Source organism: Rhamphochromis sp. 'chilingali' (assembly GCF_963969265.1).
Source record: "Rhamphochromis sp. 'chilingali' genome assembly, chromosome: 12".
Classification (NCBI taxonomy): Eukaryota; Metazoa; Chordata; class Actinopteri; order Cichliformes; family Cichlidae; genus Rhamphochromis; species Rhamphochromis sp. 'chilingali'.
In genome coordinates, this window is record NC_137939.1 from 32,220,337 (window position 1) to 32,248,323 (window position 27,987).

The 27,987-nt window shown below is 39.7% G+C and overlaps 1 protein-coding gene across 2 annotated transcripts; it reads right to left on the reverse strand.

Annotated features, from left to right (window-relative positions):
- Positions 1–1,501: 1,501 nt before the first annotated feature.
- Positions 1,502–27,588, reverse strand: pkig (protein kinase (cAMP-dependent, catalytic) inhibitor gamma). Of its 2 annotated transcripts, none has more exons than XM_080898044.1 (3): positions 27,327–27,588; positions 4,336–4,517; positions 1,502–2,196 (listed from the first exon to the last, which is right to left on the reverse strand). In XM_080898044.1, exons 2-3 carry the CDS (start codon positions 4,487–4,489, stop codon positions 2,114–2,116), a joined length of 237 nt encoding a protein of 78 aa, XP_080754170.1. In that variant the 5' UTR covers positions 4,490–4,517; positions 27,327–27,588; the 3' UTR covers positions 1,502–2,113. The 2 variants fall into 2 exon arrangements, with proteins under 2 accessions (XP_080754170.1, XP_080754171.1); XM_080898045.1 differs by lacking the exon at positions 27,327–27,588 and adding an exon at positions 9,971–10,144.
- Between the last annotated feature and the right edge of the window lie 399 nt (positions 27,589–27,987).

Below are 27,987 nucleotides of genomic sequence, written 5' to 3' on the forward strand. Positions count from 1 at the left end.
TAAAAACAGCAGCTGTGCTGGAAGTGGTAAAGAGATGCAGAAGAAGATAGCCTTGAAAGGAAGAATACCCAAATGTACACTTGGGTTTTTTGCATTTTTATGGGCCGGATCCCAGATTTCTTTTTAATCATACTTAGTATTTGCATAGCTTTAATGTGTTAGTTATGGGTGCTTGTTTTGGACATAGTCAGGGTCCCCTGCTGTGTCCAAAAATATAGAATGAAACATATTGTGTTATATCAGAACTTTGGATATACAGGGTGAATCAAAAAGAATCATCCGATTTCAATGTGCTTTAATTCTGCAGCCGTTTACTCCAGACACGTTCGCAAAAGTGTGGGAGGAGTTTGACTCTCGTACGGACATACGCCGCGTGGCCCGAGTACGACACATTGATCACTTGTGAACGTTTTGTATGTAAAATTTTATATTCAGCCATATATTTTAAACTTTACTGCAAGCGTCTATGTCCATTGTTTAAACGAAAATAGCCTTTTGAAATCGGATGATTTTTTTTAATACATCCTGTATTTATCATCTTGTGTTTACATCCTTTTGTTGTAAGGAGAATCAGGGAAGCATTGAATGCACAATTACACTTCTAAGTAACAGGTTTAACACATAACCAGACTGGAAAAGGAAAAATAGGGGAGGTTATTTGTAGTTCACACCTTAAACGTTCATGTTTGAAGAAAACAATGACATGAAGGATAACTGAAAGCAGTGGAGGCTAAGAACTGCAAAATATAGTTCACTTTCAATATCCACTGTTCAGTTGCAGGTGAAGTATCGTAATCCAGTGTTAGAGACATGTGCTTTTTCCCTTGTATGTGCAAAACTTCAGGGCGTGTCAGGCGAACACAGCTCAATACCAAAAGTTTAGCCTTACATGTGTACACTAGGTGGCACACTACTGTTACCTAGATAGACAACATCTGACTATGGTTTTGCATTTGATAACTACTCTCTTTACTCTTGTTTGATGTATGTATTTATTAAAAATTTTTAAAAAAGCACATCCATTTATAACCACATTTATGGAATTTATAAGAAAACAAAATAAAAGCTACTATAAAATGTTCCTGCTTGCCATCATTTATTTTCTGTGACAGTTTAAATCAACAGTAACTTTAAATATCTTTCAAAGGAAGCCCGATCATTAATATGAAGTAAACTCTGATCTAATCATTTATCAAAAGCCTCGTAACCCCCAAATATTGTAACTAAAGATTTCTTTATTGTATGAAGAGATAAATGGGAGTAAGGGGCCAAGCTATGTGGAAATGTAAACATTAGCTTCCTGTGGCCACTAAAACACACAAAAGCAGCGTTCAGTTTTATTTATGGTTCTGGTGCAGCTTAACCCCGAACTCATTAATCCCGGTTTGGCTGAGAGTCACCACCTTCACAACTTCTATGCCTGCTCTGGTTCAGATTTTAAGTACGGCAACCTGCAAAATATAGTTAATTATCAACGAAAACATAAAATACGAACGTTGCAGTAATTCATAAGTATTTTATTACACAAAGAAAATTGCTATCACAAAGTTATCACTGAACATTTAGCAATAAATATGAATTTCCATACACGACAGTAAAATGGGGACTATGTTGGTAAATATATAAAGAAAAGACTCTACGGTGAAACTGAACACCAGGATCACAAACACACACATACATAGAAAGAAAATGACAAACAGATGATAATGAATACCCCTCCATGACAGTCCCACATTAGGCTGGAGCAACATTTCGAGTGTTGTTATGAACGAATTCTGTTTAGCTCAGTCCATCTCCGCAGACCTTAATCCAAAGTTTCTGTGCTTTCTTCTCTCGTCAGGAATATAAATAACTAACAGAGTATAAAGCAAAAGCGCAGCATCTCAGCTGTCAGTTCTACTCTGTTCTGTTCCCCGTGGTACAATCGGATTCAATAAAAAGGCGAACATTTGGAGCCCCTGAAGCTCCAAAGAGGCCGGCAGTGAGCGAAAGTGTCCTCATGTCCAGTCAAGAGAACCAATACCAACACTCTCCATTTCCTTACTCCATGTCTCTCTACTTTCACCTGCTTCCTCTCTACATTTCTCTGCCTCCCTTCGGTCTCTGGCTGAGCTTAGGATGGGCCTCCGCTTCCCTGGGCAGCTTGGCTATTGGAGCCCTCCGCCTCTGGGGCTGGGGAGGACCCTGGGTCTCCTCCTGCCAGGTCAGGGAGAAAAAAAAAAAAAAGAAAGATACTTTTAATTTCACTCTAAAAGAGATACGGCAATCCAAGTAGTAAGAGAATCCTGAGGAAGGAAATACAACTTCCTTCAGCAGCCCAGTGTTAGTATGATTTGACTCTTCTCACAATATCAGCATCCTGTGGTTTGATTTATCTCGGTCATTTAATTGTCAACTTTTGGGAAAATTGTCTTTGACTGAAAACAAAACCAGCAAGAACAACCGTGTAACACACAACAATGCAGTCTGGTACAACTGACATTAAGACACCTTCCTCTTAAAAAGTAGACCTTTGACTAAGACCGAAGGATGCCACAACGATGTGTCACTGTGCTGCAGTTACAATTAATTTAACACTGAGACAACAATCAAATCTCACCGAGACCACAAACTGAGTGAAATTGTGTTTCTGTGGTATATTTTGGTGCATCTAGTACAGGCGGTGTTTTGTCAAAGAGATAAGACTTTAATGTGGCTTAGATCAAAGTAATAGCCTTGCACAGATAAGCAGGAATTCTTCTCAACTAGCTTCAGGATGATGAATTGTGGTTAAACTGTTTGTTTTTTTCAGAGTAGAAATCACAACAGTTCTTTCAGCTCCGGTCTGGCAGAAAGAAGATTTGGCAGATTAATGGTGCGATTCTGGAAGAATTTTACAGATATCTGTGAGAAACAACAACAAAACAAAGGACTTCTAGTAGTGTGAAATCTTCATGTAGCTCAGGCCTCTATAACATTCTCACTGCTGTTCTCCAACAGACTCAAAAATAGTTTTCCTTCTCAGATTTAAAGCCATGTCTTTATTTTATTTGCCTGACTGTAATCACAGAGGGATGGAGAAAATGTGACTTTTCTTTACTTTTAGACTTTAATTCATTTAAATGATTTAAGTGGCGTCTCATCAGCATCAATTAATCTTTCTTACAGTCAACCAAATACCCAAACTGGTCTAACCACAGACTCTAACCTTGTGCCTCATGCGTACTCGTTTTACACCTCTGAACATCATTTTAAAAATTCCTTTAAAATTAGTTAATAATTAAAATACAACCTCAGATGAGCAACATAAAAAAACAGCATGCTGTGATTTATTAATATTAGATAACAAAAATGAAAATACAGAAGCCAACATGATGATCTTAAAGAAGCAGTTATTTCTGTGCATCAGTAAGGCCATATCCAAACACTTTGAATAAGTCTATCATTCTACAAAGATTATTCAGCAGAAAAAAATCCAATATGTTGCCCAGGAGTGAATGTCCCAGTGAAATAACCCCAAGGTCAGATTGTGCAATGCTCGGAAAAATTACAATAAACCCCAAGAATTCCATTTCAGTCATTTCAGACAGGTCTCAACGAGCCTTAAAGTTCATGACAGTACAATTAGAAATAGACTGAACAAGTACGGTTTGTTTGGAAGGGTTGCCAGGAGAAAGTCTCTTGTCTATAAAAAGAACATGGCATCTTAGGTTTGCAAGATTGCTTCTGAACAAACCGCAAGACTTCTGGTTTGGACAGACGAGACAAAAGAAGAAAGGTTCAGCCATCGTTGGCAATCAAGTTGAAACTTGATCATGCATGCCTGCACTTGCTTCTGAAAGTGGTTCTACAGGCTATCGAATCATGAGGGACACTTACGGTAGTTCTTCATGCACAATTCTGCATTTTGGCTCAGTTTTTGTTAAAAAAAAAAATGACATGGTGCAATGTGTCATATGTTACCGTTCATATGAAGTTGTATTATAATGATTTAATACCTTCTAAGGACCTATTGTTGTTTTTTTAAATATTATTATTTGGGGGGTTTTTTTGTCATTATGTTCCAAATTAAGAAACCTACATTTAATGTTGTAAAACAAATAAATAAATAGATTAATCTTGCTAAACAACTGATATCTATGTAGCGTTAACAACTGGCTAAGGCTCCACAAACAAATGAGCAATCCCAAAGTCATGTCCATCTTTTACATACAGTCTTTGGATTTTATACTGTCGGCCAGTCTAAATCTTGCCAAGCAAATTCTTTGTTTGTAATATGAAAAACTATATGCTTATTTTCTCTGATTTGCTTTCACACTGTATAACACACATTCATTCTGATGTGGCATTACTGACCTGCAGCCTTCAGGTCCATCTCTGCCATGTCTTTGGTAAGTTCACTGGTGCTGGTCGCTACTGACCCCTCTCCTGAGATGTCGGGCACTGCGTTCCTGCGGCCTGTGCGATCACAGTTGATGAAGTCTGAATACGACGTCTCCACATCCATCATCTGCCCATGACCAGCGCTCTCATTACACCTGCCAGAGGGAGGAGGGGGTGTCAGATGGCTATGGAAGTGTTGCAAGAAGCAAATAAATCACTGTGTTGTCTCCTTTCAAAGCCGTGGGTGTACTTTTTCCACTTTATCCTGTGCATTTCTACTTCGGTATAGCCAACAAGACATGTAAAATACTGGTAAGTAAGTGAAAAATCACTAAGAATAACCAAAACGGAGAAAAAAAGCAGCTACTTAGAAACAATTCTACAGTGGAGGGATCACCAAGAGGAAATTAATAAACAGATTAATGAAGGTGTTCGTAATTGCAATTTCTATTTTGGTATACAATTAATGACACTCTTAACATCTGTGCTAATTGGTCATCCTAATTACACTGGGGAAAGGGGGTCTCACTAACAGTGGGGCCTGTCGACTAGAGTTAATTTGTCTGTCTTAAACGTACTTACAAAAGAAAAAAGAAAGAAAAGGGTGAAAGCTTGAGAGAGTGCCAGTCAATGTGGAAAACAAGGGTAAAAACCTAAACTCATTAAGAAAAAACCCCCAGCAGGGATGTGGCCAGAAAGAGTCCCAGCAAAACAAAACAAACAAAAGCAAATCAAGCTCCCATTAGCTTTTTATTCCTCTTCTGCTTCCTGTTCTCACTCCATACTTAACTAGGTCATGGACACCGCCAACCACTAAGACACTACAGAGTCAGTATTCCTCAGAGACAAGAACAATAATAATACTGCTCCAGAAAAGAAAGTGATAGAAAAGATAAGAAAGTAGTCCTCTGATGCAAACATGGGGTCACGGAAACCCAGAGACTGCCAGCAAATGCCATCACAGCTGCTGCTCTCCTACAGCTTTATTCCCTGAAGGTCCCCCCACAGGCTAGCACAGAGAGCAAAGACCTCTCTGCTCTGTATGTGCAGCATACATGACTACATCTACAGACTTTAACTCTCTGTTGAAGCATTGTTAAGTCACAACTGAACAGCTAAACAGCAAAGCCATGAATCTTTAACAGACTTGAGGGCGAGTTGAGGAATGAGAGGGGAATAAAAATGAGCTGGCAGACGCAGAAACGACACGCTGACCTGGGGCCAGTCTGTTCCCAAACTCTTTCACTCACATTCCTTTTGTATCGTTCAAAGGGTCCCGCAATTGTTTTCTTTTCTTTCACAGTGCGTGTGCACCATGCCAAAAAGGAAGCACCCAGGGTCGTTCACTGAGAGGTCAGTAGCAGCTGCAGATGTAGGCAATGCTGACTGGGAAATCTGCAGTGAAGGGCAGGCTGTAAGCCCCCGTAGGTAAGAGCAGTACCTCTGAAAATGTCACTGAGTTCTGGACTACTGGCATTTCCCTGAGTGCTTCTACCAAACACAAGAGCCACTCTGTATTCACGACAGCAGATGGTGGTGTGATCCTCTGATAGATTGTCATCTAGATAGCAGAGCTATACAGTCATTGGTGACTAAAAATCTCCGTGGGAGACCAGTGTCTCACAGGTTCATTAGTACACCTAAAGTACCACCTTTTCCTGGAGCCCAAACAATCGAGGCTTTCATTAACCACCAATTAATCTTGATATTAGCAGGAAAACATCTGTGAAATTTCTGATTTTTCTTTTCAGCAAGTTCAATCCTATACCTTTATTTCTGGATTACACTGAACAAAGACACAAAGAGATATTATACTAGTGCTAATCAATCACACACAATAAAGAAAACAAAAAACAAAACACTGACGGGCAAAGTGGGAAACATAATCTAGTAGCAATGTAATGTTCTGATGGGAAACTTCAGGTCCAGGAATTCCCTTTAAAGTGGACTATTATGCTACTTTCTTTTCTTGGACTTTACTAAAGAAACATTGTATCTCACAATCACCTTGATGCAACACATCACCTTATCCAATGTTTGAAGCTGTTGAGGCCCATCCCCCTTCACTTTCAGGCTACTTTCTTCTGATTGAATACCCCTCACAAACAGAAGGTCTGAACAACATATGGGCGGGGTCTTTCACCTTGCTTTATCATGTTACGGCTAGCCTATAAAATAGCCTGACCTTTTTCTATATGCGTGTTTAGGAAGGTGGTTTTAATCCTGTGGTAAATTTATGTAAGTGCCATAATATTCAAACCTATCCTGAGATTGTAGTTTATTGGGTAAAGGTGCACAACTGGGCACATGTTATACTGTGTAGTTAACACTGTTTAAAAATGAAACAATAAGTTTAATTGTTGAAATTAAATTGCTTAACAAAGTAGCAGTGTTTCCAGTTTTAAAGAGTATGAACTGAATATCTTCTTGGTTTTGAATGCTGACTGGGGAAAAAAGGAAGACAAATTACAGGGAGAGGAATTTTGAAGGAAAATTCCCACTTCCTTCAATGGAGCAAACACCATACACAATAGAGGCATAATGACAATGCAAAATGAAAACACAGGCTACAGCTCCAAAAACTATCACCAAGAGCTGTTAGTACCTAATAAAATCAAGGGACGCTAATTTACTGTAAACTCTTTATTGTTACAGCCACTTAAGAGAATGTTTGTTATTCCAATGAATATTCAAAGACGATGTGTGAAAAATATTTGCGTGCTAGCTTGTTTTGTTGTAAACTCAGGGCAAAACGGCTTGCGTGGATCTGACATAAGGTAACAAAATACTCCGAGCCAAGAAGCACTCTGTCTCATAACCACCCATCCACTTTCTTAACCGTTTATCCAGTTCAGATTCACGGGAGCCTATTCCAGCTGTCAGCTGTCTCATAACCTCCCCATAAAAATGCAAATTGTTGTTTTTATGTTTTTAAGTCAAACGTGATTAAACCAACATGTTATAATACGTCAGGAGTGATATTCTGGACTAGTGAGCAGATGCACCAAAGCAAACATGAGACAATCTAGCCTCTCATCTAATCCTCTGCAAAAAAAAGAAAAGAAAAGAAAAGCTAATAGACAAACCAGCATATCAGTTTCTTTAAATTGTAGTTGATGCTCTATGAAGACAACGATTTCACATCACATTATAAAACAATCACTCAGGCATGCTCCTAATGAGTGCAATTTCTACACAGAATGAAAGATTTTAATGGGAGATCTATCGAACAAACAGCGAACACTGACTGTGTGTTCAGTGCAGCAATGACTGAACTTGTGTGGTTTGTTATGCCTTTTTCTTCTCCACCAGCCCAGTTGTTATATGGCTTATGGAAGTCTCATTTAATTGCCATTTGTTTGTTTAATTAGTTGACTTCCTTGCACATGTGGATCAAATCCTACCATGAGATTATTAACAGGTTTCCATGGAGGGATGACGATGATGATGGTGATGATGCCTTCTGCTCTTCAGCTGGTGTTTACACTCTTCTGTGCCTGACTGTCTGGTCTCAGCTGTGATGGAAGCGGTTTAATGGTGGTGCATCTCACTCGATACCGATATCCACACAACCAACTGCGATGATGAACTTGTTTTTGTGGCGCTGGCTCGACTGACTGAAGCAGTGGAGCTTGCGGCTGTTGTTCACATGACGTGATTTGTATAATGCAAATGGATATGGAAAGTTACTAAGGTGCAAGGTATTGTATAAAAAATAAATACATTTTAAAAAAAGAACTTCAAGAACCTTTCTTCTAAAAGTAGTTAACTACAGGTCTTGTTTGATTGGTTGCATGCAACCAACCTACTTTAAAGGTGATGCCTTCAAAGTGCTCAATCATGACCCCAAAACTAAAGCATGTTCATCCTAAACTTATAATAAATGACAATCAGCAGCAAACCTTCATGTTTACAAAGTTGAAACTAGCAACTGTTTGGCATTTTTGCCTGATAGATGAAAAGTCCAGAAGATAAGCAGACCTGCCCCTTATATCTAGATGGCCTTTTAAAGATACACTGTACAGTACGCTTAACAAATCCACCTTCCACACAGATTTGATTCATCCCCCGCTTTCATGTGGAAATGTCAACAGTACTAAATTCCAGGAATTATGACTTATGGTGCTCTTAAAGTGCATGTCCTAGTTTGATTAAAAAGGCGCCTTTATGCGAAAACCCAGGGCAAGTACACAGAGGGAAACTCTACACTGCTGCAGCTGGAAACACTGCCACCAGACAAATGTCACAGGTGTGTGTGTGTATATACACTTGAGACAATATAACAACTCAACACTCCAAGGGAAATTGCCACATCCCAGCTCACAAGCTGAACTCCTCTCTTTCCCCTTCTTTTTCCTGCTCTGCATTGCATCTGTCAACAGTTTCTGATGTAGGCAATCACTTTCAGGGAAACATGCCAATTCAAATTCATATTCCTGCAGTATTATTCCACACACAATACACTTTAGCCTATTGTGAATGAAAGCAAAGGCTGAAGAAAACATGTACAACAGCAACATCAACTGTATACAGAGAGGGTTCTGACAGGTTTAAACATGAACTGTGACCACACTGGGTGAGGTGACATGTAACCGGAGAGGTTGGGGCATGTAGATATTAGAAACAAAAGCCTTTGAGTTCACTATGGGAATATGAGTCAGCACAGTTACTTATGCTGGGCCCATTAGAGAGGCAAGATCACTTCAGTCCCAGCGGAGCCTTTTAAGCCTGATTTGTGTGTAATAAGCTTGTATTATCTGCCATAACCCACACAAAGACCAACTTCTTTGCTGATTCTGACATCCATTAGGGCCATCTACCTGTCCAACTTCAACTCAGTCAACTAGTTTTTGAGAAGTCCTTGAGTAGGCAAAAACTCTCCATATCACAGTCATCTGCCTCATCTTAAAATTTCCACTGGCCTATTTCTGGTGGTTTAGAGTTAATAAAATCCAAACAAATGAATCATGTTAACAAGAATTGTTTGACTAAACAGCTGGTTGACTGACAGAAAATGTATTTGCAATCTAGCAAGGTTTAACAGAGGAATACGTTCAACTGTTTTTGTGAGAATTTGATGCTTTTATTTTACTGTAAAACAGTAAAATTAATGTTTTGGGGTTTCGACTGCTCGCTGGACACGTCGGGGTGTACAAAGACATCAAAATGATCCTTCTGTGTGTATTTGTTTAACCCTCCAACAAACGAAGATTAATCTTGAAAATAATTACCCAAACGAAAGCTACAACAGAGAACACAATAATTACTATATTAACAACACAATGCCAGTCTGAGCTTCCCAGATGCCTGCGAGAAGACTTCATTTTATCCAAAACACAACAATTTTCAGTTTACTGTGATTATAAGCAAATTAAAGAAGCCAATCCTTCTAATGTAGAAGCTGAGTCTGTTCAAACTGCTTGAAATATATAGCATTTCAATTTCTGCCAGTTTGTCACTTTTCCACATTTATAAAGAACCACAAACATCTTCTTGATTTGAATCTTTACTAGCTTGCAGTTCCACATACTAAAACTTTGTTTTATTTACGTACAAACAGTGCATTAAAACAGGTGACAGAGAATTAACGTCAAGCTGTCTCTCTTACCAAAGTAATCAGAGTTGCTTCATCTCCTCTCAGGTCCCTGCACACAGACACAAAGTATTTAAGACAAACGCTCCTGAATCGGTTCACCCTCCAGTGCAGAGCGTTGCACTCTGAGAGCACCATAACACTAGTGTGCTCAGCTCTTTGCCCTCCTGCTCGCCGCCTCTCAGCCCCCTTGAAATGTGGTCTGGGCACTGTCTATTCACATGATGTCAGCAGCTGCTTGCTTGACAACAAGCCCACTCCAAACACAAAGGAGCTGTATTTCCTCATCAGGATTAGCATTGTTGTTCCTCCCTGGTCTTCCTCTCATAAATAAATAAATAAAAGCTCTGTCCATTCAACTTTGTGTGTATGTGTGCCCCATATCCTTCCTCTTCTTATAGGACCCAGGCTGGGTGGGAAGACCTAATTTCCCCTGGTGAAGTGACTATTGCAACTTGGCAACCCATTAGCTTTTGCTCTTCAGTAGCCTTTTACTTGTGCACTGGGAAAAACTTTCCCTGCTGAGGAGACAATAAGACGCTGCTGTAAAGAGGTTTTCAGCACCTCTCTCTCACACCGGCACTAAAATCAGAGGATTACGATTAAGTCACAGTAGAAGCCTCCATCTTCTCTGTCAGACATGCAGAATTATCACTGATAACACTGGATACTCAATGCAATTTCCCATCTCCTCTCCACTGAGCGGAGATACCGAGAACGATCACTGCCACTCTCATATAATTGCCATCCTAAATGAGCGTACTGAGCTCCCACGCCTTAAGGCATTATGAATCAGCTGAGGAACCGGAGATAAGAAGGCTGACCAAGGCTATTAGCATCAGCTACTGTGGAAGAGTCATGAGTGAACTTATGAATAAAACAAAAAGGAGCTGCATCTTCAGAAAGCTTCAGCCAAATCAAAAATCAATCTCACTCGGACAGATTATCTCAGCAGGCAAGCAGAAGAGCAGCTAAGTTGTGGTTCCCCACTTCGTAAGCCTGAGCACTTCAAAGATCAATTCCCAGCATTTGTTTCTCAAGAGAGATCAGTGCTGGAGAAAAACACACATATGAATGGCTTTGCTCCAAAATGAGTTCTCCACCATTAAAAATGACTCCAACTCCCACACTGACTACCATCATATTCCTCTAAGAAGAGCTACAAATTAAAGATTTTACTATGAAGCATTTTGCCTGTACAAAGACATGAAAAAAGGAAAAGGCGTTTTCGAAAAACGCTTCACAGCACATTGCAAGTAAGGCTGCAACTGCAGATTATTTTCTTGATTAGACAACTTGTCTGCAGATTCCATTTTCTTCCAATTATCCGATTTAGGGTTACGTTGGGCCTGCAGGATATTACACTTGCAATTGGACAAGAGGTGCACCGTGGACAGATCAGCAGTGTATAGCAGGGCTAACAGAGACAGATGACCATTTGTGCTCGTATTCACACCTACCTTAGAATCACCAATTCACCTATTACCCTAACATATTGATTTGTGGTATTGTATTTGATTTAAAATCAATTAGATTAGAATTTAAATAAAATTCCCCAAGCATGTTTATTTAACTCAAGTCAGCTTTAAGAGATCTTTTTAGACTCTAAAAATACAGTCTGCACATTAGAGAGGCAGTCATACAGGAAAGATTCAAAACTTGAATGAGATTTGCACAGACCAGGACTGAAAGGCTTGGTCATCACCGAGCTTCACTTAAGCATCAGTAATATTGGGGCCTGTCCAAAAGCCCAAAGGATACTAATAGATGATATCCACCCCAGCCACAGTCTGTTGCCTGTCTGGATGTTTCTTTGTTTGAATGTGAAATTACGGAACTCGTCCACCATACTTAGACTATAACAACTGTATTTTTCAGGATTATCATTTAAGGAGCATTTTTCTTTGTTTTTTATCTTGGACAGGTGACATGTAGAATCTTTAAAGTAATTCTGAAAAAACAAAACACTGAAGTTGTATTATCCCAAGATCAAAGCTCAGTCAAAACGTATGTGAATAAGAGTTGTCCGTTTGTTATGTCTTAAAAAAATATAGAAAAAGAAAGAAAAGAAAAAAAACCCTGACCCTATTTGTTTTTAGCAGGAGTCAGATCGACCATCTCTTCCCCTGCCTGAGAAACTTCAAGCTGCACTGGCTTTCAGGGAATTAGAAGGTCAGAGTTTCAGCGAGTTACTAAACCAACACAAGTCTTGGTGGTCAGAAAAAAATCAATCCGAAACGTTACAGGCATCCTGTGTGGTTAAGTATGAGGTCTTCTTCATTTTGTTCTCCAGGATGCCAGGATCAGTGTTTCAGGTGGGCTGATGGTACGTAATGACTCAACATTCTTCCTTCTTAGTTGTTGAGGTCACAAGACGCCAGCATGTCGCCACAACAGATCAGTTAGCTCAGCGATCCCCAACCTTTTTTGCGCCACAGACCGGTTTACGTCCGATAATATTTTCACGGACCGGCCTTTAAGGTGTCAGGGATAAAAACAACAAAATAAAACCAGTACTAGTACAAAAGAAAGAAGACTTATTTATAGCACATGGGAAAAGGCCCAGGGAAACAGAGTTAACGGCAAAAACGATAAAAAAAAATGACGATAAAAACCCTGAAAATCACACCCAAGCCTCAACTCTCGTGGCTCGGTACCAAACGACTCATTGACTGGTACCGGTCTGTGGCCCGGGGGTTGGGGACCGCTGACTCAGCTGACTTTCCAACAAACATGGTTGACATCATATTGATTGGCCTGATATTGATGTTGTATCCACAAACACATCCAGCAAGAAATATTTCTCACAGTATTGCAATAAAGGAAACGTGTTTTTTAAATACATTTGATTAACAAGAAATTTACTAACTGAAAGGTTGTGAACAGCCACACAACATCCACCTCTCTTACACAGAGTAGTATTACAAGATTTTATAGGGTTATTTTTGTTGTTTTAATCTAAAACACTATATTCTGCCACAGGATCTTTACCCTACAATATAAAGCACCGTGAGTTGACTGTTGTGATTTGGTGCTATGTAAATAAAACTGAATTGAATTGCCTCTCTGGACACATATCTAATCAGTGTTGGTCAGTTCACTTGGTGAGATAAGAAATAGACTTCAGAGACAGAAGTCACTGTTCGAGTCTCCCTTGCAGCAGCTCTGGGTCCCATTCTGAAACTTGTATGATTAAACCCTTTGGTTTTCTTAGAAGCCAGTGCCTCATAGTCACAGTAACATGATCGATCACTGTGTGTGTAAACAATACTTCATTTTATATAGACTAGTTGACTAAACAGAGGAATTGGGGACCTTAAAGATTAAATAGTTGAATTCTCTAAACATTAGGGAAAGGTGCTTCCATGTTTCCTTTGCTACAGGATACACTTGAGCGCCACTTGTAAGATAAGCCACAATTCAATGTGACGCACCATTTGACCATTTATGGAAATAAACCAGTGACGATTGACGCAAATCATGTAAATTACTGGTGAGTTTTGCATCTTGTTGTGCAACTTGCTAACATGTAAATACATTTTGAACTTTAACGTATTTGTGTAAACCTACAGTATATGTGAACAACAATGCAGCATTGCTTCATTTTATTCTGCTTGTTATGAAGTCGTTGCCTTGTGCAAATCTCCTGATGACATTAGAAAAGTTCACTACAAATAAAAATACCGAGCTATACTGAAGTGAAGCGATGGTTCTAATGCAACTTGGTTTGCATTAGTTTTGTCTTTGTTTATGAATTTTCCTCCACCTTTTGTCCTGACCTCATGCCCTTGTCTATTGACGTAAAGGACAAGTGGTTAGGAAAAGATCTGGATGGCAATGTTTTTGGCTGTTTCACTGCAACCTTTGATGCCTTCTGCCATTAGTGACTAACACAGCCTCAGGTTTCTAGTACTGAACAGAGACAAGCCCATTTGCAACCAGAAGCAAAGTTGATTCAATGGACACAACCTGAGGACATTTATCAGAGCTCCCACTAGAGCAGGGACTTTATTTATCCTCTTTTCATACACAGTCCTCAAGTACATGTGTAAAGTGGAATTCCCTTTCAACTAGCCATTTTCAGTGTTTTCTGACCACCATTACATCATACTTCATTTCAGATTGTGCACCAAATCCTTACTAGTCCTTCACAGTGAGCACACTTTTCATCTCAGAAAAGGAATCTAAATCAGTTTCCTAAAATGCTGAGCTATTCTTTTACACATTTATTTATAACGTCATTCTGAGGTAATCACACCAAAGCCTTGCATGATTTCCACTTATTTTATCAAACATAAGCCACACTAATTACTGCTGCTCAAAAAGTAACAACTGCTGAAAAGGGAAACCCTTTATATAACGTGCTTTTGCTGAATGTGTCTAATTAAAGGAGACAGATCTCCTCTAACTCGGCATTAAAATGTCAGTGTGCTCACACCAACTTAAATTGATTTTTTTTTTTTAAATCTACTCAGTTATTTCATCTGCTGAGCAGATGGCAGGGCCACATAATAAACAAGACTAAAGAGACAGACAATACTTCTACTATAGACTGTGTCCTCTTCTGTTAGCACAGCTCACTTAGCAACAGCTGGGGCAATCGATACTCGTTTTAGAGGAGGGGGAGCCGGTGCATCATGATATTGCTGTGTCAAACGATACCCATCCACAAGAAAACAATGGGATCACATTTGCCTCTCTGGAGGTAAGTAAAGGTTACGTTACCAGAGATATTAAATGTACAACACAGTACTCCAAATAACCTGTAATCAATGAGTATTTCACAGGCAGTAGAGAGAAGTGTCAAGATATATGAGACAGTCTGCTGTAGCAGCATTTTCTGCCTCAGGCTATAGGGATTCCCCTGGTTTGTATTTGTGTGTGGGTGTGTGTCAATAGGATGGGTGTGACTGATTCCCATCAGCCAACCATGATTCATAGCTGAGTCAGGAGCAGGTGCTTCAACCGGACTGTAAAATGAGGCCATGGTTATGGCCCCCTTTCTAAGCAAGGGGGAAAAAAAAATTCTCTCATCTCAGTTTCAGAGTGCTGCAGCAACTGTTCGCTTAGATTCTCATCTTTCATGAGACTGTTCACGGGCAGTGTTGTCACAAAAACGAATTTGTCAGGAGAAACCGATTTTATAATGAATGACTATCAGACGCAAACACAGACAGCACTCTCATCTAATACAATCAAAGCAAATAAAAGAGACGACTGCTCCCTGAAATTTATCTCATCTGAACAGTTACCGTCTTGTTTACTTAACAAGACAAAATAATTCATGACTATATAAAGCAGCTCCGAGGGGGATTTGATTTGTTAAGGACTTAGTGCGGCTATACCATCTAAAAAATAGCTGAAAAGAATATTTAGTGAAAATATTGTAAAAAAAAAAAATAAATAAATAATAAATAAAAGAAAATAAAAAATTAGTGTTAAAAATTGGTGTTAAATATATCATGTTCCCACACCTTGTATATATTTCTGTTCACTGAAATGTTACATTATTGGGTTTTTGCAGTTCAGTCAACCAACCAATGAAATACATGCTGTTTATATTCCGTTACAGGGGTGGATGCTCACATTAAACATTTATAATAAGCATATTTACAAGTAAACATTGTGAGCCAAAAGCTCAGACTTCAGACTGCTCTAAATGTTCAGTTTCAGACAGTTTTTTTTTTTTTTTTTTTTTTTTACACCCTTAGATCTGCATGATGTCATAGAAAGGAATATTCCTAATATGGTCATCTGGAGCACACAGTTTTGGCTGTAAGCACAGAAGCCCCACCTACGTGCCTGCATGTATGACAGGCAGCCAATCAGAAGAAGGTTGGCTTGAACGAAGGGGGGAAGGGAACTAAAACAGCTTTTGTGCAGTGGCTGATTTAAGGAGCTGCACAAAGGCCTGGTGTAGTAAAAAAATAAGGATTAATAGTACTATTATTAGTAGAACAGTTCCCTTTTAACATTAAGTCAGTTTGGTTGTTTGTTTTTTAAAATTTGATAATGTCAAGTCCCTCTCTTTTTAATCTATTAAGCAAGAGGATAATAATATGACAACAAGTGATAAAATAATGAACTGCACCGTTGATTTTAATACCTTTTACTGAAAAAAATTAAATAAATAAATATAACATATTTGGACTACACGGTTACAATTGTTTATCCAAGCAGACGTTCTCATCTCCCTAAATGTGAGGATCTGACATTTTTCTCTCAATGTGCTTGGGTTCCTTGAAATTTTGGAAATATTCATTTTTACAATAATAGACGGAAAAGCTGTAAATCTGCGTGAAAAAGAAATATTTAACCAAATGTAATGCTTGCTAATGTAATGTTTGGAAATCTGAAACACTTAGGAAATCAACAAATTTCAGAAAATGAATGAGCAGCAGCTTTAATGATGATTACAGCTGTTAAATCAAGGCAAAAATCTTCGTGTCTTTCTTCTAAGATGCCAAGATTTTCTTCTTTGTTTGTATTTGACATAACTTATGAATAAATATTTTTGGTCAAAACAAATTAGATTTAGTGTGGGTGGAAGCAAAGACAGCTCTTGTTGTACGGTATGAGGAAGATTCACGTATAATCACAAAGAAGACTGAATTTGGGCCACTTCAGCTGGAGATTAATTTTGTAACTCAGTCAATTAATCAGTTACTTTCTTCAGCTCCAATTAGTTCCTGTCACCTCATTACCATACGTCCTCAGGTGTGATTGAGCCTTCTTTCTCTGGAATCCAGAGGGTATGCAGGGAAGCGTGGTGTTTAACTGCTGTGCAGGTCTGTGATTTTCCTCCCACTGTCCGTTCCATCTTTTCTAATTCTGCTGCAAGGTTGCCCATTTCTATTTCTGTCCGCACATTTAACAACACGAGACCTCAACAGGAAGCAGGTGGTTTGTTTGCCTGTGTTGTTTATGCCCTCTCTTTTCCCAGACTCTCTGCACACACACTGGAGGCTGAATAAGACCCTTGAGCTAACGAGGAGGAGGAGGAGGAGGTGGCGGCGGCGGCGGCGGTGCGGCGGAGGACGATGCAAGGACAAGTGGTAAGTGAGGGGACTGGAGAGTAGGTGGTGATGAAGGTAGGGGGGGGGGGGGGGGGGGGTGAGAGGAAAATGATGAGGATGAGGTGAGAATGGAAAGCAGATGAGGACAGAAAATCCATGAGGTTATTGAAAGGGGAAAAAAAGGGAGGATGAGAGAAGCAGAAAAGGAATGCATCCATGTTTATTGTGCTTTTAAAAATAAAGACAGAATCCCTCACAGGCTCCAATGTTTTCATTACTTTTTTTTTGAGAACTTGAGACACACAATACATCCTGCTCGTGAGCTGCACACATTTGACCAGTTTGTAGCAGAATAAATGGCTACTATACCAATATATTGGCTACTTCCTAATGCACCACCTGTTAGAGGGATTTTACCCACAACTCCCTCAACCCATTAATCCTCTCTCTTATAAAATAACAAAGACCAGAAAATGACTTACAGTCAGGCACGTCTCAGTCCCAAAGCCAGAAATGTGATTATACCAAACACAGCTGCTCTTTATGCTGCACTGGAAATAATTTGAAGAAAACGACTCGCTCCTCTCACCTGCCCCGACAGCCCTGCTGCGTCTGAGGTTTGCCAAGTAATTCCACTCAGCTACATCATCACACTTTTCTCCCACAAGTCTAGGAGGATGTGGGCATCATGTGATTCGATTTGCTGAGTTGACGGAGATACAAAGGCACATATGTCACCCTCCTCGTGAGCAAACACGCCGATACAAAAAAAGGAAAGAGCAGAGGCAGTCATTGCACCTTACTCCATATCATTCATGATGGTATACAGAAAAGCTTTGGTTTTTACAGTGTGCAGAACAGTAACCACACACACATACACACACACACTCGAGTGCCAAAAATTGCAGTTTTTCTAATGGCCACTTGAGGGTGGCTTCAAAATTGAGCAAAGTTTGTTAAAATTCCAAACTTTACAACATTAAAAAGAACGTTTAAAGCCTGGTACAAAAACATTTTGGCCTTTATGGATAATACAGATAGTCCAGGTGTATAGTTTTCCCCTTCACAACACTACACGGTGGGTGAATTCTTTTCCATCCATCTGGAATCTGAAGTTATTGACAGATGTCCTAACAGACGGAGATGCAGCGAATCGATGCTGCACCTGTGTTCGCTAAACTGAACTTCTCAGCGGTGTTTGTGGTGTTGGTGCCTTTTGTTGTGCTTCAGTTCTGGTAAATGAAATTCCAGTACTTTATTCGTCTGTAAAGTTTATGAATGTAATTTGCTAGTGCTAGCTTATAATTTGGCACTCCACCCCACATGGCATCCAAAAAGCAGAGTCCAGAAATCACAGGGTATGAATTCATAATAACAGTTTTATCTGCATTATATAGAGTTACATATGGGCAAGTGATATACAATACTTTAAGGAAATACAATATTTCAATATTGAAATATTTCAAGGAAATTTGTGATAATTATATTTACGACAATACAGAAAAAAATAATACGAAAGAAGATTTTATTGGTGATGGCAGCTTGCGGGCAGCAGCATCAATTACAGCAAACAAAATTACGTGCTTTTTCCATCCTTTTCTAATGGGCGACTGTCACTGATGACAGACTTCATTTAATGTGAATCTATAGGCACAATGTGTCAGCAGTAGCAGGAGCAGCATTACACCGTTTAAGTAGTGACTTAGCATTATATACAGTGACACATCACACATCAAATAAGAACAAAACACCAAGGAGCTCCTTTTCCCCCCTCTTACAGCATTATTCACAGTAGCGGATTCAAGCAGTGTGAGAGATTGTTATGAGGCTTAGGCCAAGTCTTTTTCAGGCAATTTAGTTACAATTGCCAGTCTTTATACATAAATTTAAGCGCTTGCAATAGCTAAAGTAACAACCTTCCAACTATTCAGGAGCCTCCACAATGAAAGCTACATTCGGCTGCTCTGTTATTCACAAGGGCTCGCCGTCATGGGTAGCTCCACTTGTCTGATTTAGCAGATTTTTACAATGGATGCTTTTTCTGACATAACCCCCAAAGCAATTGAACAGGCACTGAACCGGGGATCTTTTTCTTGTTAGGTATGCCACTACACTCATAAGCCTCCACTATACTGTCACATAATAAAATTAAAAAGGTTCAAAATTTTGTCTTCTTAGGATATTGCATCTTGGGTTGAGTTGTTTTTGGGGGGGTTTAAACCAGTTCCTTAAAGTTCTCCTTTTCCACCATGTAATTTCAACCCACTGTTTGCTCTTCCTGGTATATGGAGTGTAACTAGAGAGTGCTCCAGCAATCCTTGGCGGAGCCATTTGTTTATTTTTGGGCCACACATGACTAGCTGCTTGTATTTCTCAGCTGCCTTCGTGGTCTGATCATCTTTTTTTTGCCTGGGTGCCGAAACAAGTTTGTTGTTTCCACCGTTAGCAGGAACAGCTTTCTTGCATTGTTTGACGTTGTTGTAGAAGCCCTCTTTTTAGGTACTTGGTCATCATCAGAGGCTGATGCAATGGAGGCCATCGCTCTCAGAGATGCCGGGGATCGTGTCATGTGCGCAATGGGACAGTAAACCCATGACACTTTACATCATGTAAAAATATATACCAGTATTACTACAGATGATATGATGTGGCGCAAAATATGCAGCAGTGGAACAACATCAGCTTTAAACCTCAAAACTTGCCATGGCACCATTACCATACATCAAAATATAAACTTAAAAGCTTCACAAAGGAGCTTCATGTAGGTCTTTAGATTAGACTGACCAATGTAAGTATGATGCACATCTATAAAAGTGTATGGATGGAATTTCTTGTATTACAATGACTGTAAACAGCAAAACAAAGAAAAGGGTTTTTAAACTGTAGAGTAAATATCACAGTAATAAAGTATAGTAGTGGCTTTATGATGAAGCTTTTTTTTTTTTTTTAATGTGAAAAAGTGACTTTTTAACCAATTTTTTAACCAATTCTGAAACTTGTATGAGCAAATTTAATCTCTCAAAATGTGCTTCTTTCATGAAAAAAAAGTAACAGTAACAGAATAACTAGCAACTGTTTCAAGAGGGCCCTTGTACCAGTTGGTGGTCTCACAGTAATAATGTTCTGCAGCAAAAACTTGCACAGATTTTAGAATATTTTCTCTGTTACAAAAAAACATTCTGCCTCCTTCCTGCTTTTATTGGTGAAAGTCAGGCAATTACAGTGGTTGTATGAAATTAAACATACTATTACATTCCAATACAGTCAGCCAAACATAAGCCCTCTGTTAAATTATAAAAAGGCAAGCTAGTCCGATTTAAAATACGAATACTGTATGTCGTGTTAGGTTGCTTGTCTGACAACAGAGAGAATTACGTGATCATAAGTCCACGCAAATATTCACATGTCAGAAACATTTGTCCTCGACCTATCCCTCTGGAGCCAACTCATACAGAATGTCCATAACTCCCGTAACTCTTACGCATTTTTCATAATTTTCACTGTTTATGGCTGTAGTCAGAAAATTTTGAATCACAAACTCACAAGAATACAATGTGTCAGACAAAACCATAGTACATACATTAAGTCACAGTGTGCGCCCAAGTGAACCAGGTGTTTGATGCTGTGGGCACTCCAGCAGGAAAAGCTTTCTCTGTGTGGACTATTCAGAGGTACAAACAAGGTGAAAGAACACATCAGCGTGTGCGTGTGTGTGTGTCTGACAAGCCGCAAAGGGAGGGGGAGCCAGAGATGACGGAGTCAGTTTGTGCATGATGTCTGGACTTGTTTGGATAATTAGCACACCACCTGACTGATATATTCCCAGCATTTATAGAGACAGCACAAGTGCAAGTCCAGCACAGCGTCCGCGATAACTGTCAGTCCCTTTATTATTAATATAATTTTCTTTGCCTTATTTTAATATATATTAACCCTTAATTAACAACTGAGTTTGCATTTGCCAAATGTAGCACAATGCCTCTAAAGCACAGATTAAAGAAACAGCAAGAAGGGAACTACAGCAGGCAGCCCAGGAGGAGATCAGTAAGTATGAGAGGAACTAAAAGGTGTGCCAAATGTAACTTTACTTATTTTTTTGTACTGACCACCTGTCGCACAAAATGTCTTGCACAGTTGTCGGTAAAAGTTTGACACTAGTCAGGCCTCATATACTGCTTTTTGACAGGCCATTAATCTACGTATTAAGCAATTAATCTTATTTGGTTTTATTCTAACAAACAATTGGCAATGGGGTTCATTAATTAATGGATCACCATTTTTATTCCCTTCCACGTTTTTCCAAGTAGCCTCTTATCAACATTACTCATTGTTTCCTCTCCTCTGGGACTCAGATGAAAAGCTTTTCAGAAACAATAAAATATTTTAAAGCAAACAAAGCCTTAGAAATACTGACGTGGATCAAATAAAAGCATAAATCAGATAGCAAGCTTCTGACTCCCTGTCAAAATCCAAAGATCATGGTGTTCTTTTTACTTTAGGGGATTTTTGCCTTCTCGCCATTTTAACAGTTCAACGATTTCAGCACTTTATTCCAATCACATGGAATTTGAAACAGGCCACTCCATCTAAAATGATTAAAGTACATTTTCATTTTTCTATGAAGGGGGTTTCTCATCAAATCATCGCTCCACCGACCTGCTGGGCCAAAAAAAAGGGACGCATCAATTTTACTTCCACATCAGTTCACGTGGATGGGAATCCATTTACATAATAAGGTTTGATTAAAAAGTCCCCTTCCAACCAGATTAAAACTGTGTTTATTTAACACCTCAGACCTATCTGTGATGCTGCTGTGCTGTAGGCCCACATAGCTGAAGTAAGAGGGTGTAACTCAGCTTTGCTACATTAAATCAACAGGCTTAATGCTGAAAAACAGATGTGTTGTTTTAAAGGCGACCCTGCCAAACTATGTCATTAGTCTGGAAGTTGAGAGACATTAGGGAATAGCTTTGGGGCTTTTAATAGCAACAGATATGCAGTATCAAACCATTTCCTCTAGCCATGTATCAGGTAGACAGAGGCGCACAGGTGCAGCCTATCCCAGCACACTGGTTTCCAGTCTTTACAAGGCTTTGGACTCAGTTGTTGGAGTCAATTTTCAGTTGGGATGAAAAACCACAAGACACGTAAGCATTGCTTCACCAATAGCTTCTTGAGTGTGACACACTCTGACTGGATGCGGTTTGATTGCACTGTGGACAGTTTGTTTTCAGAGCTGTTACTGTACATTTCAGCAGTGACACGGTTTAACAAAACAGATCCATTGACCCTCTTTAAAAAAAATAAAAAATGCTGCAAAATAGCTGCCAGTTGGCTCATCGAGTACTCATCATTGACATTTTTGCCCAACAGCAAAACGAGGCCATGTAAAGCTGGTGAAGCTGTTTAAGGACACAGCCTCCATCGCAGTCCAGAGACATCATCAAACGGTGGCAATGCTGTGAGAAGATTTGTACATTTGTGGTTGTGATTTCTTAAGCATCCACTTCCTGTTCTTCTGTTAGTCAGAAATGGTCTGACTACATTTTTTAAGGCGCAACATGCCTTGTGACTCTATGAGGAAGTAATGTTTTATAGAAAAGGATAAAACAGATTTTGGAATAGAGCACTGCTTTTTAAATTATATTTTAATTGCCCCAAAGTGGCTGTAATTTAGATTAAAAAAAAAATAAAAATCAAATGGCAATGTAAAAACAATGACTATGAAGGGGGGGTGTCACTGACAGCGATTTCTGGTTCCCGCCCACGATTCTCTTTCTGGGCAACTACAGCTATTTTCAGTTAAAAAATAAAATCTCTAAAAACCTACAGTAGACCAACTGCTCATCACCAAAGAGCTGACAGATGTGTTAAGGGGCCAGCTGCTGAACATTTGTAAAGCATTTCGCTGAAGTACCAGAGATTTCCCTCAGGAGTTGACTGAAACCAAATTCAATGAGCAAAAATGTTAATATTTAAATTACTGTACAAGCAGGAGGCACCTAATGAATAATTATGAAGCTCTTAAAGTATCAGACAGATAAATAAGGAACTTTTTGACAGCTAGGTTTCAAACAGTTCCTTTGTACAAACTGAAAGTCTGCCTGTACATTGAAAGCAAAACAAATTTTAATAATGCCAATTAAGGCTTTTAGCGCCAGGCAAATTCCTGTATTTGTTTCAGAGTTTTGAGAAAGAATTATGCATCAAAAGCACAAGTCTTTTTGAAAGCCTATGTTCGACACCGCAGACTTAAGGCGATAATCTTTGCTTTTGAAATGCATGTTTGGGGATTTGATCAAAAGAAGACCGTGCCAAACAGAAGAAAACAACCAAAGACACAAGTTGTAATCTGAAGCTCCTTCCTCCTTCCAGAGGTGCATTTGGCTGCATTTATTTTGTAGTGAAACTCTAATGTGTCCCTACAAGGAAGCAAAGGGAAAAATATGTCATGAATGCAGGATGTGGGCGTCCTTTTTTTAATCTTGCCCTTTGCTCTTTTGCAAGTCGCTGTTGACTTTGTGCTCCATTGGAACAGCCATGGCATAAATATTAGTTCTTTAATCATTTGTCTGCTAGCTCTTGCTAAACAAATGTGTCACATGACTGGCACAAAGACCAATAATAACTGGCCCTTAAACCTTCTAGATGAAATGGCCCTGAAGTAAGAAAATCTCAGCGCAGTGGTGAGCTGAACACACATGACAGGCATGACTGGAAGCAAAGCTAAAAAGCAAAGTCCTGTGATTTTCCACTTGTGTTCCAATTGGCTTTTTTTTGTTAAGTGTAAACAAGGTATTTGTTTCTGTTGGTCTTAATGCCCCATCCACCACCCCCCAGTTCTTGCATCTCTGAGACTGAAAAGGCATCATTAGACCCATCAGTGAACAGCTTTGTTATGCCCATGCTTCATTGGCAAGGTTTTCCAACATCACCATAACAGCTTTTATGACATGTGACCATTATGCACCCTGTGGCTATTTAAGATAAGATAAGATAAGATAAGATAACCTTTATTAGTCCCACACGTGGGAAATTTGTTTTGTCACAGCAGGAAGTGGACAGTGCAAAAGTTATGACGCAAAAATTAGAATACAATAAGAATAAATACAGTACACAGCTGTACAGAATAGAATAAAATAATATACTATATACAGTAGAATAAAATAGAATAAAAATATACAATAAGATAAAAATAGAATACGAATGCTATATACAACTGAGTAAAAATACAACGATGCCAGAAAAGATTATTGCACAAAACATATCTATGCTTGAGTCATCAAATGTACCTGTAAATCATCATCGGCACTGTCTCCACCATCATTATTAAACATTACCAAGATAATTAATGATTTCATTTAGCACTGCCAGCAAGATAAGACTTTCAGAAGTGCTCGGCAACAGACGACAATGTGAAAAGAGCAGTGACGGGAAAGGAAAATGACATTGAATGAACCATGTGGGTGTTGATCTGAAGCGCTCTTCTCCTACAAATCCTAGTTTGTGTGTGGGAAATGGCACATGCTGGATTTGTGTCCATAAACATCATTAACCCATGGCCCAAGAAATGAGGTACAGTCTGTGATTAATTCAATTTCAATTTTTAAAAAAGGAGAAATTTGGCTTTGATTATGTGGAAGGACAAAATAATAGAAAGACATCTTCGGCAGAAGCATCTTCCTGTTTGTCACACAAGACACAAAAGAGTGATGCACTCATTTTCTCCTCATGGGGAAGCCAGGAAGCTATAAACAGAGTCACTTATGGCCTCCGTGCACAGGGCAAAGAATGTGGTTCGAGGTCAGCGCAGCTGAACTGACAAATCCCCACAAAATATGTACACATTAAAACACGTGATCATACAGGGGGAAGCATACAAAAATAGACCAAGAGCACTGTGTTCACTTAGTATTAAAACACTGAGTCACTGCTATGGACTCAGATACAGGCTGTTGCTTTTGTGGTCCCTGTTATCTTAAACGTGTTAGGAAGGGTTCTGGGCAGTGGGCTGACATCTGGCAGACGTTTTGAACCAAATCACAGAATAGATTACGTGCTTTAGCTAAATGGAGCAAAGTCCTGTCCTTACTGCAAAGGAAAGCCTTGAATGTAACTTCTTTAGAGTTCCATTTAAAGCACCACAAAGACATAATGTCTTAACAATAAAAAAAATCTTCAGGAAAACAGGTTTAACCTTCGGACAAGTGGAATACGACAAAGCTGTCCAGACAGAAAAGGAAAGAGTGATAGAAACAGCCACACATCCCACCCCATGCCATGTGTGCTTAATCAGGCGCTGAGCACAGGGATATAGGAGTCTAAATGTTCTTAGGCTAATCATGTTATAGTTGGCAGCCCTCAGCAGAGGCAGATATGATTTCTATCTACTGGCATATTTTAAAGGAGCAGAATGGTTCTGAAAGCTCTGGCCATACAGCACTGCAGACAATCATAACTGCACCGGCCTGACCTGATTACTCATGATTTAACTGCTTTCCGAAAAGCCCGTGTCACAAATTGGAAGATGTGTAACCCACTAAAAGGCCTCCCAGGACAAGTCTTTCTAACAGTCAAATTACAAGGACGTGTAATCCTAATGGTAAGTGGTCTGCCTTTTCTTCTACATGCCTTTTTTGTGTGTAAATTTGATTGAAATGCATGAGCTCTGCAGGGCTCTGTCCAAGGTCAGCAGGGCATGTGTGTCTCTCCAGTAGCGCAGGGTTTCCTAGCATCACTGCACTCTCTGTTCTGGCTGTTCTCCAGCCCCCTTGGCGTTTTTGATAGATAACAGACCATGTATGGTTAGCTGGTACAAAGGGAGGAGAAGAAGCAGCAGAGAGCTGATCCAAAGAAAACCACATGCGACATCAGTCTCTACAGACTGTGCAGGATTTAATCTTAAACTCTTGAGGTGACCCAGTTCTTTGGGACGTGATATTTTTAAGGAACATTAACATCTTAAATGCAAAAATCTCATAATTACTATTTGTATGTGTCTAGCGTTACCCAACATAAAATAGTTTGAAATCATCTGTAAAACATTCTCTGGCTGCAAACTGAAATGTTAAGATTTTTTGGTTCTCTTCGCATTATCTTGTAGTATGATTGCCTTTACTTATGACTATTAATCCATTAAAACAGGAATAATGCACAACTTTACTATTCGATCTCTCCAAAAATTGGAAAATGCAGTAGTGATATGCAACAGTTCCCTTGAGGAAAAAAGGGACAAATCAGTGCAGGCCAAACACTGCTTTTGCAGTTTAAGCTCATTCCTCTGCTTACCCACTCGGGCTCTGACAATAAAACAACTGGTTGTGCTGTATTATTTTGACTTAATCACAACCCCTGGTTTATTATTATGCCTGGATTACTGTGCACTGGGCTCGGGGAGCACTTTTACTTAAAGTCACGCAGTAGACAGTGAAGCAAACCACCCCAGGCAGGCGAGAAGCCAGTGTTTATTTTCACCAGTGCCCATGCCCAGTAACACTGGCACTTGCCCAGCAACACTGTAAAGTGGGGGGTCCCAAGCTGATCCCCAACAGGATGCTGATGATGATGCTTGAGAGCACCATCTCCAAGCAGCTCTGCTTTCTCTTTCCTATTTTTTTTAAAAAGGAGAAAAACTGGACTGGGATTTTTCTAATTCACTCAGCAGCCAGGTTATTTGCAAGCAACCTCCTGTCAACGCTCCCACGTTATTCGATTGAGTAAGGAAATAGATGACGAAGTTGATCTGGGAGGTGGGTGATCTGGGTGCATTGACAGAGTAGAAATAGCCCAGTTGATGAGCGAGGAGGTGAAGGCTTTCAACAGCAATCCTGTCTGTCATTAGCTACACTGAATGCAGCAGCTAATGTGTGGGAGGGACGTGGATGCCAGCCCTTTAAACTGTACACACACACACACACAAACACACACACACACACATATGCATGTAAAGCACGCAGGCGGCCAGAATAATAGACACACTTGAATGCCTCATTCTGTCGAGACAAAAATGTGAAAATCTTTAACAACCGCAAGATAACTCAACACAAAATAAGCCCATGTAGAAGTAGGCGTTCGTGTGTATACCGTTTGGATGCAGTGTGTGTACAGTGGACACGCACAGCTCTGCAAATCAAGATGTATTGTCTAACGCTGGTCGCTGCGCTGGCTGGAAAATGCCTTCCTAACATGATGTAGAAGGCTCGCTTCGTGACTCCACAGCTCCCTGCGGCTGGTCACTCCAAACATGAGCGTTCTTTGTTTTGTTTTTTTTTACGCACGCAAACCAACAATAAATAATACATTTTTAAAGCAGCAGCCATAAGAGCAACATCGCCAATACAAAGAGCGCCACTAACCTTGGTCGGGTCTCCTCCTGCTATCCACTTGTTACAATGGAAATCTAACACCATGGATCTCCAGTTAAGTTTCCTGGCAGTCGGACAAAAAACGCAGCGCGCCGAAGTGGGCCGAAAGTGAAGCAGGATGGTGTGTATAAAAAACACAACCCCTGGTGAAGAGAGAGTGCGTGGCAAAAACCTGCGTGATTTTTTTTCTTCTCAGGGTACTGTCGGCAAACAACGGGGAAAAGGTTGTGTCTTCAAACAGCTGTTTTCCAAAATGGAGTTAGTCGTGTCTGAGCCAATCACAGCGAGCCTGTGGAGGCTCCCACTCCTCCTGTGGGCTGGAGCCAAAACCACACTGCGCTCCGAAGATAAAACACCCACAGATTAGACGTCTCTCTCTCTTTTTTTTTTATAAAAGGAAGGGGGGGTTCTTCTAGCTTTCATGTCACCGAACCTTTATTTAGCTGCACATCAAACCAGCAGACACCTCATGGGATGAGATTTAGGAAAGCCCCAGATGTTTTTCATGCTATTTCTTAAAGTAAATACTGCGTGGAAGGATTATTAGTGATGCAAACTGTCTAGAGGTTATTGTGCATGTAGACATACAAACATTCCCGGCTTCAGCTTTTGGTGTTGAGACAGCTGATTTTTGTTTTTTTTATCTGATCGT

Bases quoted from the DNA above. Each gene is read 5' to 3' on its own strand.
- pkig (XM_080898044.1), bottom strand. From the start codon at position 4,489: ATGATGGATGTGGAGACGTCGTATTCAGACTTCATCAACTGTGATCGC. The intron at 2,197-4,335 runs GTCAGTAATGCC...CTGACCTGGCAG, and splicing joins GATGGACCTGAAGGCTGCAG to GAGGAGACCCAGGGTCCTCC.